Source organism: Salvelinus namaycush, chromosome 42, assembly GCF_016432855.1.
Source record: "Salvelinus namaycush isolate Seneca chromosome 42, SaNama_1.0, whole genome shotgun sequence".
Taxonomy (NCBI): domain Eukaryota; kingdom Metazoa; phylum Chordata; class Actinopteri; order Salmoniformes; family Salmonidae; genus Salvelinus; species Salvelinus namaycush.
This window is the reverse complement of record NC_052348.1, coordinates 20376503-20393085: the sequence shown is the minus strand read 5'-3', so window position 1 is coordinate 20393085 and position 16583 is coordinate 20376503. Positions and strand designations below refer to the sequence as shown.

Sequence of the window (16583 nt, the reverse complement as noted above, 5' to 3'; positions counted from 1 at the left end):
GTGTGTGTGTGTGTGTATATGTATATATATATATACACACACACAAAAGTATATGGGCACCCCTTCAAATTAGTGGATTCGGCTATTTCAGCCACACTTGTTATTGACAGGTGTATAAAATCCATAGACAAACATTAGCAGTAGAATGACCTTACTGAAGAGCTCAGTAACTTTCAACTTGGCACTGTCATAGGATACCACCTTTCCAAGTCAGTTTGATCACCATTCGCAATGTCAAGCTTTGGCTGGAGTGGTGTAAAGCTTGCCACCATTGGACTGGAGCAGTGGAAACGCGTTCTCTGGAATGATGAATCACGCTTCACTATCTGGCAGTCGGACGGACGAATCTGGGTTTGGCGGATGCCAGCAGAACACTACCTCCCCCAATTCATAGTGCCAACTGTAAAGTTTGGTGGAGGAGGAATAATGGTCCGGGGCTGTTTTTCATGGTTCGGGCTAAGCCCCTTGGTTCAAGTGAAGGGAACACTTAACGCTACAGCATACAATTACGATTCTGTGCTTCCAACTTTGTGGCAACAGTTTGTTCCAGCATGACAATGCCCCGGTGGACTAAGTGAGGTCCATACAGAAATGGTTTGTCGAGATCGGTGTGGAAGAACTTGACTGGCCTGCACAGAGCCCTGACCTCAACCCCATTGAACACCTTTGGGATGATTTGGAACGCCAACTGCGAGCCAGGCCTAATCGCCCAACATCAGTGCCCGACCTCACTAATGCTCTTGTGGCTGAATGGAAGCAAGTCCCCACAGCAATGGTCCAACATCTAGTGGAAAGCCTTCCCAGAAGAGTGGAGGCTGTGTTGCATATGGTTCTGTTTCTCTAGGTGTGACTTAGGCTGTTGTCATCTATTATGTCATGTTGTCAGTAAAGGTTAATTGTAAATGTGGATTGTCTTTTCAAGAAATAAGATAAAGACATTCCATACAGGATGGAAATTGGTCTACTGCTTTTGTCCCTCCGATATACAAACATACATTGAAGAGGCAATCTGCTGTTGCTACATCCATTTTTGGACTAATAAGTTAATGCTATGTACACATTGATTCTTGAAGAATATAACTCATAAATGATGAGTTTAGGTCAACTATCATAATCCAAAATATAAGCTTGTTTTACTTTAATGATTGTAAATAAAGTAAGTATAAACAAACACTATATAGCCTCAAAACATGGCTAAAACTATCATTTTGATCGATGGAAGGTGAATTTCAGAGTGGTGCCGTTTTTACAACCCCATCCCTCAGCTTTTTACAGGAACAGGGCAGGGACTAGGATTTGTTCTTGTTTCAACTGGTGATTGCAGCTTTAAGTTGGAGAGACTGGAAATTTTAGACAAATCGCTGCAACAGACCAATAAAGTGATTAGAACTAAATGAACATACCCCTACGTTATCTCAAGGTCAATAGTGCTGAGAAAAACGTACTGTAAATTGAATCAATCCATGTCCGTATTGATTTTCCATGTTTACAATTTCCTTATCACAATTATGGTTTCATCATCACTTACTGGAACACACATTCAAAAAGGGACTTGTCCTTGATAAATGCTGTATTTGAATTCGAAATCAGATCTGAAGTACATACACAAAGCCATATAATATATATAAAATGTATAATATAATGATATTGGTATTATATTGACATTGATGATATTGATTTAATTTTGTATTTAATTTAAGTCAAACTAAATCCTTTCATGTCTGATCCACTCCTTGGATGAAAAGGAAATGGTTTATGGTCGGGAAATAATAAACGTGACCTCCTTGGCAAAGTCCCATACATGATCACAATAAGGACACTTGTATTATTTCGCAATCTCTTACAGGAACACACCTTCAAACAGGGTCTGGCCATGTTCTGCTGACATTGAAAATGCTGTATTTCAGAACAGTATATAAACAGCGGAGAAATCTCCATTCATCACTCCATCACTGGCCTACCCGAGGAAGAGTACCTGAGGAGAACAACAGTGATTTACCTACTACAACAGGTAAGAGTCCTATAGTGTCTGTTCCCGTGTGTCGACTCATTCAACTAGTCTTATTTTCTCACCCTTTCTTAATTTAGATGTATGTATTTACTGTGGTGATGATGAACTTTTAGCTAGATTTTTAAGGTTGTCTTCTGTTGGGAAATACTCTTGTCTAGTGATAGTCTGAAATGATTGTGTATCACTCTCTCTAGTTGATTCCTTCCCAAGTTCCTGTGGAGAGCGATGCTGTGGCGGTAGAAGAACCAAAAAGTGCCGCAGGTTTGTAGCTCTAATTATGTTTGTATTGAGAGCAGTAATAGAGCACTGAATCAATACTTCTCCCAATTCTCAGTTGAATGAAAGTCAAATTGATTTCCTTGTTCCGTGTTTCTGCAGAGGAGGCTGTTGAGGTTGAGGCTCCTGCAGCAGAGGAGAAGCTGAGTGACGCCCCAGGTCAGTTCTTCTCTATGGGCTTTAATCAAGCAGGAGCATCACTGTCTATTGTGGAGCATCACCTAATTTCCTGATCAATTACAATTACTTCACATTGGTACAAAACAAATTAATTAAACTACAGGTCACGTATAAAATATTAGCTATGAAAATAAATATATTGAATCTCATTGTCGGGGAATTGCTGGTGGATTTCAAAGTGATATTCTTGTCTGATTATGTGTTTAGGTGTCTTTTCAGAAGATGAGAATGAGGCAGTTGAGGTGGCTGCAGCAGCACCTAAAGATAAAGGTAGGGACTCTCCATGATGAATGATGTTAAGTTAACCATCACTAGTTCTACTATTGATGCCTGTGTACACCGTGCAATGCATGATCACAATGAAATAATGTTTTGGTTTCCCATCAGCAGGGAGGGAAAAAACACCAACATGACTAAATAAACATCCATGTTTTACATTATGAGATCAAACCTTTTACTTTGGAAAGTTCATACTCCTGACAATATCAACTCCTTGTATTACGGCGCCAAATTATTGTTGTATTTTATCTGCATGTTCACAGCGGCACGCAGGTTCTGCCCTGACGGATGGTTCAGCTACCAGTCCAAGTGTTACATGTTTGTGAACACTCCTCGGTCCTGGTTCGGAGCCGAGGTAACGCACTTCTCAATGTAACATATTTAGTGTCTAAAATCTTGACGTGAATTAGTTACTATGACTGCAAATTGTGCACTTTCAAAAAAAGTCTGTGCGTTTGTGTCTGTATACTGTAATGTCACTATGAGGGAGCGCAACACTTTTGTTCACGTGCAGGCCTACTGTGTGAGTGTGTGCACGTGTCTCACCCCTCACCTCCCCGCTCTTCTTTCAGGAACATTGCAATGAACTGGGCGCCAGCCTGGCCTCCGCCAGCTCCTCCCCCGAGTATCGTTACCTGCAACAGATAACCAGAACAGCCAACAGAGCCACCGCCTGGATCGGTGGATTCTACCTCCAGGTGAGAGAAAGGGTCGCCCTGAAAACCTCCGCCATCTAAGCATACGTAGCGCCCCGAGTTTTTTTGACAGTGACCGGTCAAGAAACAGTTCCGGGTCCTAGTGTTTTTCCCTCAGAGCATATGGCCGGGAAACACTCTGGGCCTTGTGTTTAAATAGCTTCTGATATTTTAATCATGCAGCTAGGTATGATATCAGATCTGTTAGTGGTAAGGGACAGCAGTGCAGCTTGTGGTTCATTTCTTTACTATCAAATGAGGGGAGACTAACTTATCACTCAAGTCAGAGTAATACTTAAACTAAATATTTATTCACGTATTAAAAAGGGATCAGGTCAGTACAACACACACATATAAAGTTAATCGATTGAGTGCTCTACGATAATGATGGATGGTCAACGAATCACCCTCAGATGATTCGTTGAGAGCCCCGAGACAAAAGTAAAAAGGTATTTTATAGCCAAGATACACCCCTTTCAACCTACATGATGAACAACAGATGTATGGAATGGGTCACAAGGTTAAGACTGGTATGAAAGATACTTATAATTCACAGCAGACAGTATCTGCTGTAAAAACAGTTATCTTTGTGTAGAGACCAGGTCTGGCCCTGGGGTCATCTCTCCCAGGTACCATATAGAACAGAAACATTATCTCATGCTATGGAAGGAGGTCTCTTTAGGTTCTATCACCCAAAAGACATCATAAATCTCCTGTCAGTGTTATCTCCCAGTGGCCCACTTTCAGTTCACAATAGAGTTATAAGAACCCTCTATTTGGTTGCAAAAAACAGCCATTTGATGCAGTATTATAACATAATCTTGCAATTTTTCTCTCACAAGCTGTAGCTAAGTCTTATGACTATTTCTTTACTCAGGGATATTGGATGTGGATCGACCGCTCAGGAATGTATTACACCAACTGGTACAGCCAGAGCACCGCAATCAGCAACTCCTGCATGTACCTGCAATCTGCTGGTAAGACATGAACCTAAAGATGTTCAGCCTGGTCTCATGGACTAGACGTAACATAGTAAATATAAATCCGGAACACTCACATTAGTATGATATTACCTGAAAGTAATGACAGGTAGCCTGGTCCCAGAACTGTATGACGTGTTAAAATATTCCAGATAAAATTACTAAGATTTTTGTTTGTCTTTTTGTAGTGGGCCAGGGCTGGAGGAACCTCGGATGTGGCACACAATACCCATTCATCTGCGTCCACAACTATCGCTGTTAGTCAACATTGCGAAGATATTGCTAATTGCTTGACACCTTTTCTAACTGCTTTCAAGATTTGCTTTGTTTACTACTGACTGTAAGTGACTTTATGTGTTTGCCAAAGGGCTAAATGTGATGCAATTTCAAATGTAATTGCCCATTTATGTACCTCAACCTGTATTGTTTTCCTGTAATAAACATTTTTTTAAGTACTTTATGACATTGCATAGGCTAGTACTTTCTGGAAGATGGCAGTATTGTCTACGATAAACTCTGGCTCTTAAAAGGGGAAATATAACAACATGGATATGGTGCTTTTTGTTGACAGCATAAAATGGGATGAGAAAAGGTTTGAGATGACTGAAAGTCTGGAAAATCTTCAATGTATTTATTGAGTCTTTATTGAGCCTGTCTTTGGCTTGGCTAAGGCTCTGTTAAATCTAGTAAAGGGCGTGGATAGAGGTGTGTTTGGATGGGACATTTGGCACAGAATGTTTTAACGGCCTTATTTGGATAAGAGCGTTTCCAATAAGCAACGGTAAAAAAAGTCACTTACAAATCAAGTTGTATTTGTCACATGCGCCAAATACAACAGGTGTAGACCTTACAGTGAAATGCTTCCTTATAAGCCCTTAACCAACAATGTAGTTAGGAAAAATAATTGTTAAAGTATTTACTAAAATAAACTGAAGTAAAAATTAAATAAATTAAAGGGCAACAATAAAATAACAGTAGCGAGGCTATATACAGGGTGTACCGGTACAGAGTCAATGTGTGGGGGCACAGGTTAGTCAAGGTAATTAAGGTAACATGCGTTTAAGGTAACATGTACATGTAGGTAAAGTGACTATGCGTAGATAATAACAGAGAGTAGCAGCAGCGTAAAAGGGGTGGGAGTGGCGGGGGGTCAATACAAATAGTCCAGGTAGCCTTTTGATTAGCTGTTCAACAGTCTTATGGCTTGTGGGTAGAAGCTGTTAAGAAGCCTTTTGGACCTAGACTTGGTGCTCCGGTACTGCTTGCCGTGCGGTAGCAGAGAGAACAGTCTATGACTAGAGTGTCTGGAGTCTTTGGCAATTTTTAGGGCCTTCCTCTGACACCACCTGGTATAGAGGTCCTGGATGGCAGGAAGCTTAACCCCAGTGATGTACTGGGCTGTACGCACTACCATCTGTAGTGCCTTGCGGTCGGAAGCCGAGCAGTTGCCATACCAGGCAGTGATGCAACCAGTCAGAATGCTCTCGATGGTGCAGCGGATCACGTTGTCTTGGTCATTCTATATCTGTGGTAAAAACAATAAACATATATGATGTACTGGAAATAATCATTTTACTTTGCACAAGATCTTGAGACTAATACAACCTCCATATAGTTTGTCTGGGGTTAATATTACTCCAGTGCTCAGTTTATAACATGATAACATGATAACCAATAACCATAATAAAAAAACATTGATTTCCTCAATGTTAAACAATGATTCTGCAAACCATAGGAATAATCCATTCGCTTTTCCTCTCTAGCAAGCTATATTCAGAGATGACCCAAAATAATATTTAGTGCTCAAAGATTTGACTCTGGATAATTCACATTCTAGTCTCCACGCGGTAGGTGGCGCTTTCTAGCTTTCTGTCTAAACTTTCTGAACGCTGATCGGATGCGCCCGCAAAGACACGGTTATTAAAGATGGCGGCGCATTGACAACAATCTAGGTATTCTTACAAATATTACTACTTTGTGAACAAGCTGGGGACAAAAACGTTTATGAGACGTTTTGAATTCTTTTGAATCTTCATAGCTAGCAGTAGTTGTGACCAGGTTTCACAAAAACAAGTGTTTAAAATGTCGGTAACGCGTGTTTTGCATCAACGGATAAGCTCTGTCATGGGCATACTAGCCTCAGCTGCTGTGACCGAGATTTGCAAGTTAGTGGACGATTGCTGTGGAGCGTTACGTGTAGAAGTCTCTCAAAGCAAGGAGCAAATCCTATTGCTAGAGAAGCAACTCAGCCTGGCGGAGTCGAGGTACAGGTCTGTGAGTGGCAAAGGGCTGCCTGTCACCGGCGACTCACCAATAATCAACAGTTCTTCGGGCGATTCACCCGCGGCGAATACCGATGATGCGGGCAACGCTGACGAAGACGAAGGTAGGCTACCGATTTTTCTAAATGCCTGTTGTCAGCCTTTGAGCTAATGATTTGCCAAGAATTGGTCAAGTTGACCTCTCACTCTCTCTTTTCCAGTTAACAATCTTGAGGTGGACGGTGTCAATGCCAATCAGCACGCTCTGTGGAAAGAGGTATCCACAGCACCAACTGATGAGGCTGGGCCCCCCACACTGACCCCTGGCCCCATAGTCAGTTCCAATGAGAACACTGGGCCCCCCGCAATGACCCCTGACCCCATAGTCAGTTCCAGTGACATACCCAGAAAGGTAAGAAACTGTACACATAGTAAATAAAAAATTTGTGGATAGAAATATACTAGATATACAAAAGTATGTGGACACCCCTTCAAATTAGTGGATTCGGCTATTTCAGCGACACCGTTGTTGACAGGTGTATAAAATCGAGCACACAACCATGCAATCTCCATAGACACACATTGGCAGTATAATGGCCTTACTGAAGATCTCATTGACTTTCAACATGGCACCGTCATATGATGCCACCTTTCCAAGAAGTCAGTTTGTCCAATTTTTGCCCTGCTAGAGCTGCACTGATCAACTGTCAGTGCTGTTATTGTGAAGTGGAAAAGTCTTGGAGCAACAATGGCTCAGCCGCGAAGTCGTAGTCCACACAAGCTCACAGAAGGGGACCGCCGAGTGCTGAAGCGCGTAGAGTGTAAAAATCGGTTGTCCTCAGTTGCAACACTCACTACCGAGTACCAACTGCCTCTGGAAGCAACGTCAGCACAATAACTGTTCCAGAAGCTTCATGAAATGGGCTTCCATGGCAGAGCAGCCACACACAAACCTAAGATCACCATGCACAGTGCCAAGTGCCGGCTGGAGTGGTGTAAAGCTCGCCGCCATTGGACTCTGGAGCAGTGGAAACTCGTTCTCTGGAGTGATGAATCACACTTCACCATCTGGCAGTCCAAAGGAAGAATCTGCCCCAATGTGTAGTATGAACTGTAATGTTTGGTGGAAGAGGAATAATGGTCTGGGGCTGTTTTTCTAGTGGAAAGCCTGTTATAACAGCAAAGGGGGGACGAGTAGGTGTCCACATACTTTTGATAATGTTGTGTAGAGTAGACAGGACATGGCTTTCTGATGTATTAATGTTGGAAACAAAGAATTGTCATTTCTATACAAAACATTTTGTATCTGCATGTTGCTGAACTGTTGGTCCCCAATTTGGGACAATATAGAATTTGCGTCTCTGGATTTTCTGACCATTTTCTCTTTATTATTGACTATTCATTATTGTCTTTGTTTTTCCACAGCAACATATTACCAGTTTCCGAGTTGGTGAAACTCCCAAGATACAACCGTGCACCACGTGCTGTTCCCTCTACCACTGCCCCTTCTGCCGACCGTCTGCGTTCAAACCCAACGAGTTACACCGGATCATCCCACACATCCAGAGCCACCTGAAAAGTGCAGTTCAAAATGACGGTGAGGGGAACTTTGGAAACCGCAGTGTCAGAAAATAACGATTGCCTTGTACTCAGTAATGCTTTGTAGTTGTTCAATTGAGTTGTACGAATGCCAACCACCCAACACGTGCTAATGTCCTTATACACTTGACTTTTTAAAGTCACTATCTAACATTCTTTTTTTTTATACTGACTGTTTTATTGTCGCCCTTTTCTGTCAGAGTACATCGTCTACAACTGCAAACTGACGTGCAGAGACTACCCTCACTACCACTGCAGCTATTGTGACCATGTACTCTGCAGAAAAGCGTTGTTTATAGAACATTTCAGAGCTTGCAGAAAGCGGAACGGGACTCAAAGACCTGCCCGTGTCCAAGCTCAATCTCCATCTGTTGCTCCGCCCCTCCAGCAACATCCCTCTCCAGCCCAGAGACCTCTCGCCCCTGCAACATCCACACCTGTTCTGCCTCTCACATCTATACCTGCCGTCCCTTCAAGCTCCAGACCTGCCACCCCTCCGAGCTTACCAGTCGCTCTTCAAACTCTAAACACAGACACACCTCCAATGGAAAAAACAGATGTTTCTGCCAGTCACAATCCGGTCACACGCCAGGATTCGGAACCCTCCTCGCCCGAAGTGTATAGCTGCCCTCCGACGCCGCAGATTGAGACCGAGAGACCGCAAAGACCTTCCCAAAGGGACACAGTTCCTGTGCAGACTCAGTGTGACCACTGCGGCATCATCCTGAACAAGAAGAACTTCAAAGTTCACATGAAGAGGAAACACCATGAAGAGTACATCGCTGCAGAGAACGAGGAGGCCCTGAGGAGATACCTGGCCGAATCCAAGATGGACGTGCCACCCTGGTGCCGTGCCACCAAGGTCCAGTGCGATCTCTGCGGAATCAGGCTGAACAAGAAGAATTTCAAGAACCACATGAAGAGGAAACACAAGGTGAACGTGACGGCGTCGGCCTTCCAGGAAGCTTTCGACAGGTGCCTGGGCGAGCAAGGCCTGTTGGTGGTCGAGAGCTCGTTGCCCGGGTACACTTATACTAGGACGCACGAAAGAGGAAGGCGGAGGGAAGAGCATGACGATGACCTCTTTCCAGACATCGACATGGAAGAAGAACAAAGCGACAGGTTCCCAGACGCCGGCGCACTACTGGCCCAGGAAACGGACCTGGCGACCCAGCAGTTGCAAGGCGAGAGAGTGCTGACTGGAATGGTACACTGCCAATGGTTGGGTTTAAAGGGGGTTTAATATGGTTGGGCTTATAGAGGGTAGGGGAGAGAGGTAGGCCAAGTGAAAAGACAATGTCTGATTATCTCACTGATTCAATACAACTCAGAGATCAGTACTCTAGAACCGAGCTATTCACTCACCTCTTCTTTATTCCCAGAATCCCCAGAGGTACCATGGTCTGGGGAAACCTCATCTCCTGGAGGTAAGTACAGTACCTGTAGATTTATCTCACCTAGAACTTGCAGAAAATCACTTTCCTTCTTTCCTAATTTCAGATTTAAATCAAATCAAAGTTTTTGTCACGTGCGCCGAATACAACCGGTGTAGACCTTACAGTGAAATGCTTACATACAGGCTCTAACCAATAGTGCAAAAAAGGTATTTGGTGAACAATAGGTAGGTAAAGAAATAAAACAACAGTAAAAAGACAGGCTATATACAGTAGCGAGGCTATAAAAGTAGCGAGGCTACATACAGACACCGGTTAGTCAGGCTGATTGAGGTAGTATGTACATGGAGATATGGTTAAAGTGACTGTGCATATATGATGAACAGAGAGGGGTTGGCGGGTGGTGAGTGGGACACAATTCAGATAGCCCGGTTAGCCAAACCGCAAACTCTTTGTTTTTGATTCTCCATATATGATGCAACTGAAAATAACGCTTAGATTACCATTCATTTAATAAATATACTTATGTTAGGACGATTCCTCATGAAACTAGAACCCAAAAAGACCATGATTTGGGGGATTTTCACAATGTTATCTGTAGAAGGGTTCTTAATTATGATTTAAGATACAAATGTCAACAATCCTTCCTCCAAAGGACACTAATATAGATTAAATTGAGTGAAAATCCCCCAAATCCTAATTTTTGGCTCTAGTTTTGTGAGGAATCACCCATAAATGCCTTCTAGAGTTTGACATGTAGCCTACCTAGTGACTTTCCTGGCCCCTTTTATATACAACGCCACTGCTTTAGGAACCGAATGTTCAACAACAAACACTTCACCAAAATAGGCAGCTAAAACACTGGAACCATTGAATTGATGCACTTTCTTGCAGCTTCCTCTAGAGTCGCTGGTGTGGATCTTCCGGGACGTACTGCGTGTGGACGGGAAGAGAGGCTACTGGAACCTGTCTCTGGTCTGCAGAACCTTCAATGCCATCCTGACAAACGAAATCATCAGGAAGTACTCCACAGGGAAGGTTAGTATCGACAACAACATACGTCTGAAAAAAAGCATATGGTAAACAGGCAAAAAAATAATATTCGTTCATTCAATGTCATGCAGTGTTCTGAGGACAGTTTCATGTACCATATGTTTCCCCAAAAATCTTTCCAGATAAAGGAATGTGTCTGACAATCTGTTCTGTGTTTCTTTTAGAGATCTGATCCTGAACCCCAGTAGTTACTGAAAGGAGAAGCCAGTACATTGTGGTTACAGGGAATGACATAATATGCTTATATGCTCACTGCATACACACCTATTACCAATGTTATTACTACCAATGTTTATTTTTTATTTACAACGTTCTCATTTATTGTAAAAACAAAAAGCAAAATGTTATTTAGTCCTCAGCGATAGCAAAACAACTATCTCAAATCCCATTAGCTATTTGTCCATTCTATATTCAGATTTTGTATATCTTGCTACTGTTACATTGTTCAGAGTTAGAGTGTGTTCTCAGTGCAGTGCTTCAGTTTGGAGACTACTAACCCTTAGCCTACTCATCAAATTACTTACTTTTTTTTTTTTAAGTAAGTAAAAAAGTATTTATTCCTTTATAATTCAGTTGTATGCTGATTTTGTATTTTTGTACTTGAACTAAATAGTAAAATAATTTTGGGATGACAGTGTGTGTTTGATTTAATTCACTACAGGCTGACTTTTAAAACATTTAATTAATTTTTAGTAGGAGCAACATACAATATGATTCAGCAGCAGGTGGCAATGTTGGAACATAAGTCGTGTGTAAGCAACCTTTATTTTGAAAAGCCAACCTTTATTTCGGAAAAAATTATCCAGGAAGTAGCCGAAAAATTGTTTATGGAAAAATGGTGTTACGTCTATGGTCTTAAAACTGTGTAGTCTCAAGACGTTGACTGAGCACTTCATTTCAAATTACTATAACATAAGTGTTTAACATTGACATAGTGCAAAGGACATGTACGATACAGTCGCCTTTAACGCTCAGCTAGCCTCCATCGTCGAGGTTTTGGCGAATGCAGCCGTTGCCGAAATCTGCAAACTTGTAGATGACGGACATGCTGCCTTACGGTTGGAAATTTCCCATAGCCAGAGAGAAATCGATAACCTGCGGAGGAAGTTGCTTCTGACAAAATTCCAGCATTCTCGACGGAGCGCAGAGAAATTCGGAACCCTCCGACACACTGTCAGCAGACGGGACACAGATCTTGTTGCCCGGGCAAGAGGGAGCTTCCAAGGAAAGTCAACAGGCAGACTTGGATATTGTTTTTTTTTTTTTTTTACATATTGGAAAACGTACAAAATAATGGGTAATGTATAATATATAACGTTTGAGGGTTTCTCTTTTCTGGTGCAGTGGAGAATCGCTGTGCCGACCGTAAAGGGGTCAATTTTACGCAGGATGCCACCAACTGGAGAGACGCAGGACGCACAGCGACAGACAAGGATGGGGACATGCCGGTCAGTTGTCATACACACGGCCAAATGTATTAGTTTATTCATATTTCAAATGGTGGTGTGGATTTTTTTCTAATAGATTGTTTCTGATGAATACAAAACAGATGGCAGATATGCAAGAGATGCCTCTTATCAAAATGGAGAACCTTGACACCAGCAGCCCGGAAGGTATTTTTGTTCAACTTATCAAGTCCATACAATTTACACTTTGTTGAGTAAAGTCTTCAATGTTTATTGCCGTATTTGATTAACTTCTTAGTCATTATTCATAACCAATAAATAAGGCAAAGAAGAAGCAGTCTCCACTAAAGGAAGCTGATGCTGTGCTTTACGTTGCCCCATTACAGAGATTGTCCAACTGGTCAGTGACAGCAGTGAGAAGATTGTGCCAGAACCAGGTGCTTCATCATCTACTGAAACCACAGACCTTCTGGACCAGCAGGGCAACAGACCCAGAGCTCCAGACACCTCACTCAATATAGAACCTGAAAACCAGATGTTCCAGCATCCAGCGTCACAATACAACAGAGCAAGACAGGACCATCAGGTTGCTGAGGGTGTGACCTGGGAAACTGACCATCAACCCATATCATACAGTCTGTCCCAATGGACAGAGAACCAAGACACTGACAACCCAACTGTGAATGCTCCTCATAATGCAGGGCCAGACTCCAAGAGGCTGTCTGAACATCCAGAGAGGAGAGGGGTGTCTGGTAACTCTGGGGTCTGCATGTCTGCTTCGGGGTCTTTGGACTGGGTGCCTGATGTGGTGATGGTGGACTCAGTTCCCATTAAAGTGGAGGCAGATATGAGTTCAGAATGGAGCCTAACTGGCCAAGAGGCGACATCTGGAGAGGTCTGTTCAGACAGCAGGCAGCTTGTGGACAACAGAGGAAAAGGGGGAATGGAATCTGGACAGACAAAGTGTCCCCCTGACACTCAACATGCGGAGCAAGGGACAACTGTAGGACCAAGGTCCAAGTTGCCAGATTTCAACGGACTGTCCTCCCTAAACAGCTTTTCATCCCCAAGGGTTACTCTCCACCAGGTTCCCCAAAGAGGGAAGCCAGCTCCCTTCCCAAATTTCAACAGAGGCTCCACTTCTTCACCGAAAGGCATAGAAAAGCAGCCACAACAGCTGACGTCTCACTCCACCCAGAGGCAGCTCCGGTGCAGCCTCTGCGGAAAGCCCTTTCCCAAGCCGGCGCACCTGCAGAGGCACATGCGGGTCCATACGGGGGAGAAACCGTACGGCTGCAGCCACTGCACCAAGCGCTTCTCCCACAGGCACCAGCTGAAGATGCATGAGAGGGTGCACACCGGAGAGAAACCATTTCAATGTGTCTACTGCGGGAAGTGCTTCACCCAGTCCGGCCACATGAAGAAGCATCTCCTCGTCCACACTGGTGGCAGGCCACAGGACATTGGGCTGCCCTGAGTGTTCCATGCTGAAATTTCCCTAGGTACAGATCTTGGATCAGTTTCCTTTCCCCAATCCTAACCTTAAACATTTGTCCTAAAAAAATGCAGAAATGCCCCAAGATCAGCATCTAGGGGCAACTTCACAATAATGATAGGCAGGGCCAGGAGTTTTCCCTCACCATGTGACCAGACCAGGGAAAAACTCCTGGCCCTAGTTGTAAGGGGAATGGCTCCACACTACTGGGGATTTCATATGAACACTGGGTCAATGTGTTTTTGTATTGTTTTATTGGAAGTATTTAAGTTTTCTTGTTTTTCAATCAACAAACAAAACAATCCACATTAACAGATGTGGCAGACATAAACAATAAACAAACAACAAATTTGCAGCAGCACTATCCGTGAACGTGTTAGCTATTTCCAGCTTTAGCTGAGACAACGAGCTTGTTTTACAGCACTTTACACAACATGTATATACACACATTTCCTTCATCTCCCCATTCTGTCCAGTTTGAAATATAGTTGAGTAGTGGAGACCAGAGTCCATTGAACCTGCGCCGTCTCTTGCGGAGGTCACACGTGAGTGCGGAGTTCACACGTGAGCTTTTCAAGAGGAAGAAAGTCAACAATCTGGTCAATCCACATTTTAAATGTAGGACAGGAATTTGAAGCCCAATTTGGTAGAATACATTTTTTAGCAAAGTATGTGATAGTCATAAACACATTTTCTCTGTTTAGATCAAGAACAAAGTCCTGTTAAGCATTAAGAAGATAGATACACGGGGTCATATCAAACTACATCTAATATTTTCTATGCAGCAGTATGTATAGGTTGCAAAAATCTGTCAGTCTCCTCGCAATGCCAAAATATATGCATGTAAGTTCCACTTTCAGACACAGGAGGTTGGTGGCACCTTAATTGGGGACGACGGGCTCGTGGTAATGGCTGGAGTGGAATTGGTGGAATGGTATCAAACATGTTTTCTATGTGCTTGATGCCATTTACTCCATTCCAGTTATTATAAATCGTCCTCCCCTCAGCAGCCTCCACTGCTTTCAGATGTACATCTTTTACAATCAGGAGAAATGTCTATTCATTCTATGGAGTCTCACTGGGGCGTAATACAATTCGTACAACATTTTTTTAAATAGATTATTTCATTTTTATATTAGTAGAGGAGCAGTATACCCTGTCGCAAACATCCGTCCATAACTCCTGAACCATAGTCAGACAAAGGCCCTTTTCCCAGATTATTTTCAAAGGAGTAAAGGAGGAGCCCACATTCTCAGATGGGAGTCTAAAAATATAGGAGATTTTGCCTTTGATGGATTGTGCTGTAGCAAGAAGGGTCTCAACTTCATTGAGCTGAGCTCTAAACCTCCTCTTGGAAGTGAAATGAGGAAATTACGTGTCTAATTTGAAGATAATTAAATTGGATCTTGGCACATTGAATTCACTGCAGAGTTCTTGAGAGTATTTCAGTGAAGTTGTGTTCTGATGAAACCGGTCTGAAAGGTCCTGAACCCTAGAGTATGCCAAAGATGAAAGTTGGCATCACTCAGGGCTTTTGGCAAGTCTGGGTTGCATACTATACGTGTGTGAGAGCATATTTGGGAGGAAATGCCAAGGCATTTCTTGAAGTCCTGCTAGTAGGGTGTTGTAAATCACAAGTTTAGGCTTTTTTTGTGTGTGAACCTTTTATTTAACTAGGCAAGTCAGTTAAGAACAAATTCTTATTTACAATGACGGCCTACACCGGCCAAACCCGGACAACACTGGGACAATTGTGCGCCGCCCTATTGGACTCCCAATCATGGCCGGTTGTGATACAGCCTGGATTCCAACCAGGGTGTCTGTAGTGACGCCTCTTGCACTGAGCTGCAGTGCCTTGGACCACTGCACCACTCGGGTGCCCCTTTTATACTTTTTAAACTACTAAGCTTTTAGTCCTTTATTCACTTTCATTGTTTTTATTCAACATTCTAAAGGTCCTATTGTGACATCAACTCCCAGACTTCCAACATCCATTCACGGTGAACAATGCAACTTTTGACACAAATTGGCAAATTTGACCACATTTCCAGCACTTTAGATTAAAACCTAGAGGGTATGACATTGAGGTCTACTTCTCTGGTATTTAAATCTGGAATCAGAATATAATTATCTACTACCAATCAAAAGTTACAGCTGTTTGTCTCATCCTTCAGCAGCCCAAATGGAGTTGTTGCTATGGATACCAATGCATTTCAATGGCAGAAAAAGGGGCTGGTACAAAAATGTTTATTTGTTTAGACCTCCTCTTTCACCAATTTAAGCTATCAACTCCAAACCAACGTTGACAGGTTCGGTCTGACCATACTTAGATTGCTTGTCAAAATATTTTTTTATTCTTATATATATATATATACTTTTTTAACCATTTACAATTTGCATAAATTAACATCGGGTTGAATGAGAACCATAGGAATACAGAGGTAGCTATTCAAAACGGGTTTGCTCCTTGGCCAATTAAACTACCAGGCCAACATTAAAATGTTCAGGCTATCCTAACTTAAAATTATTTTAAACTGTTATTGACTATAACTATATACATTTGCAGAAATTAGCATAAAATAACTCACCAACAGTAAACTCTTGAACCGTTCAAGATAGACCAAACCAACTTTGACATGTTCAGGCCATTGTAACTTGAAATGATTTAAAACATGTATCAACTATAACTATATAAATAGTTTACTTTTTATACTTCTTCCACTACCACAAAATACTTTTAGAGCTAAAGCAAGCCCCATAACTTTACTTAATGTAAAGTTACCAATGTTTTTTTTCCATTTACAATATTCTAATTTGTAAAAACAAAAAATGAAATGTTGTTAGCTAGGAATCGCATTGGCTATTTATCCATTATATTTACAGATTATAATTTTTTTTGTGCTTTCTCAGTGAGGTGCTTCAGCTCGTTTTCAGACTACTAACCCTTTTAGCCT

At 42.3% G+C, this 16583-nt stretch overlaps 3 protein-coding genes across 3 annotated transcripts; all 3 read left to right on the top strand.

Moving 5' to 3' along the window:
• The first annotated feature begins 1215 nt into the window (after positions 1-1215).
• Positions 1216-4782, top strand: LOC120034772 (ladderlectin-like). The gene is made up of 8 exons (XM_038981375.1): positions 1216-1222; positions 2222-2272; positions 2390-2446; positions 2675-2737; positions 3010-3101; positions 3319-3444; positions 4319-4418; positions 4610-4782. The coding sequence occupies exons 1-8, from the start codon at positions 1216-1218 to the stop codon at positions 4681-4683; spliced, it is 570 nt and encodes a 189-aa protein (XP_038837303.1). The 3' UTR covers positions 4684-4782.
• Positions 4783-6340: 1558 nt separating this feature from the next.
• LOC120035156 lies at positions 6341-11362 on the top strand. The gene is made up of 7 exons (XM_038981966.1): positions 6341-6807; positions 6904-7094; positions 8108-8279; positions 8482-9488; positions 9664-9708; positions 10570-10713; positions 10893-11362. The coding sequence occupies exons 1-7, from the start codon at positions 6504-6506 to the stop codon at positions 10914-10916; spliced, it is 1887 nt and encodes a 628-aa protein (XP_038837894.1). The 5' UTR covers positions 6341-6503; the 3' UTR covers positions 10917-11362.
• Positions 11363-11510: 148 nt separating this feature from the next.
• Positions 11511-15316, top strand: LOC120035160 (B-cell CLL/lymphoma 6 member B protein-like). Its single transcript, XM_038981972.1, has 4 exons — positions 11511-11953; positions 12073-12176; positions 12278-12341; positions 12521-15316. The coding sequence occupies exons 1-4, from the start codon at positions 11674-11676 to the stop codon at positions 13609-13611; spliced, it is 1539 nt and encodes a 512-aa protein (XP_038837900.1). The 5' UTR covers positions 11511-11673; the 3' UTR covers positions 13612-15316.
• The last annotated feature ends 1267 nt before the right edge of the window (positions 15317-16583 follow it).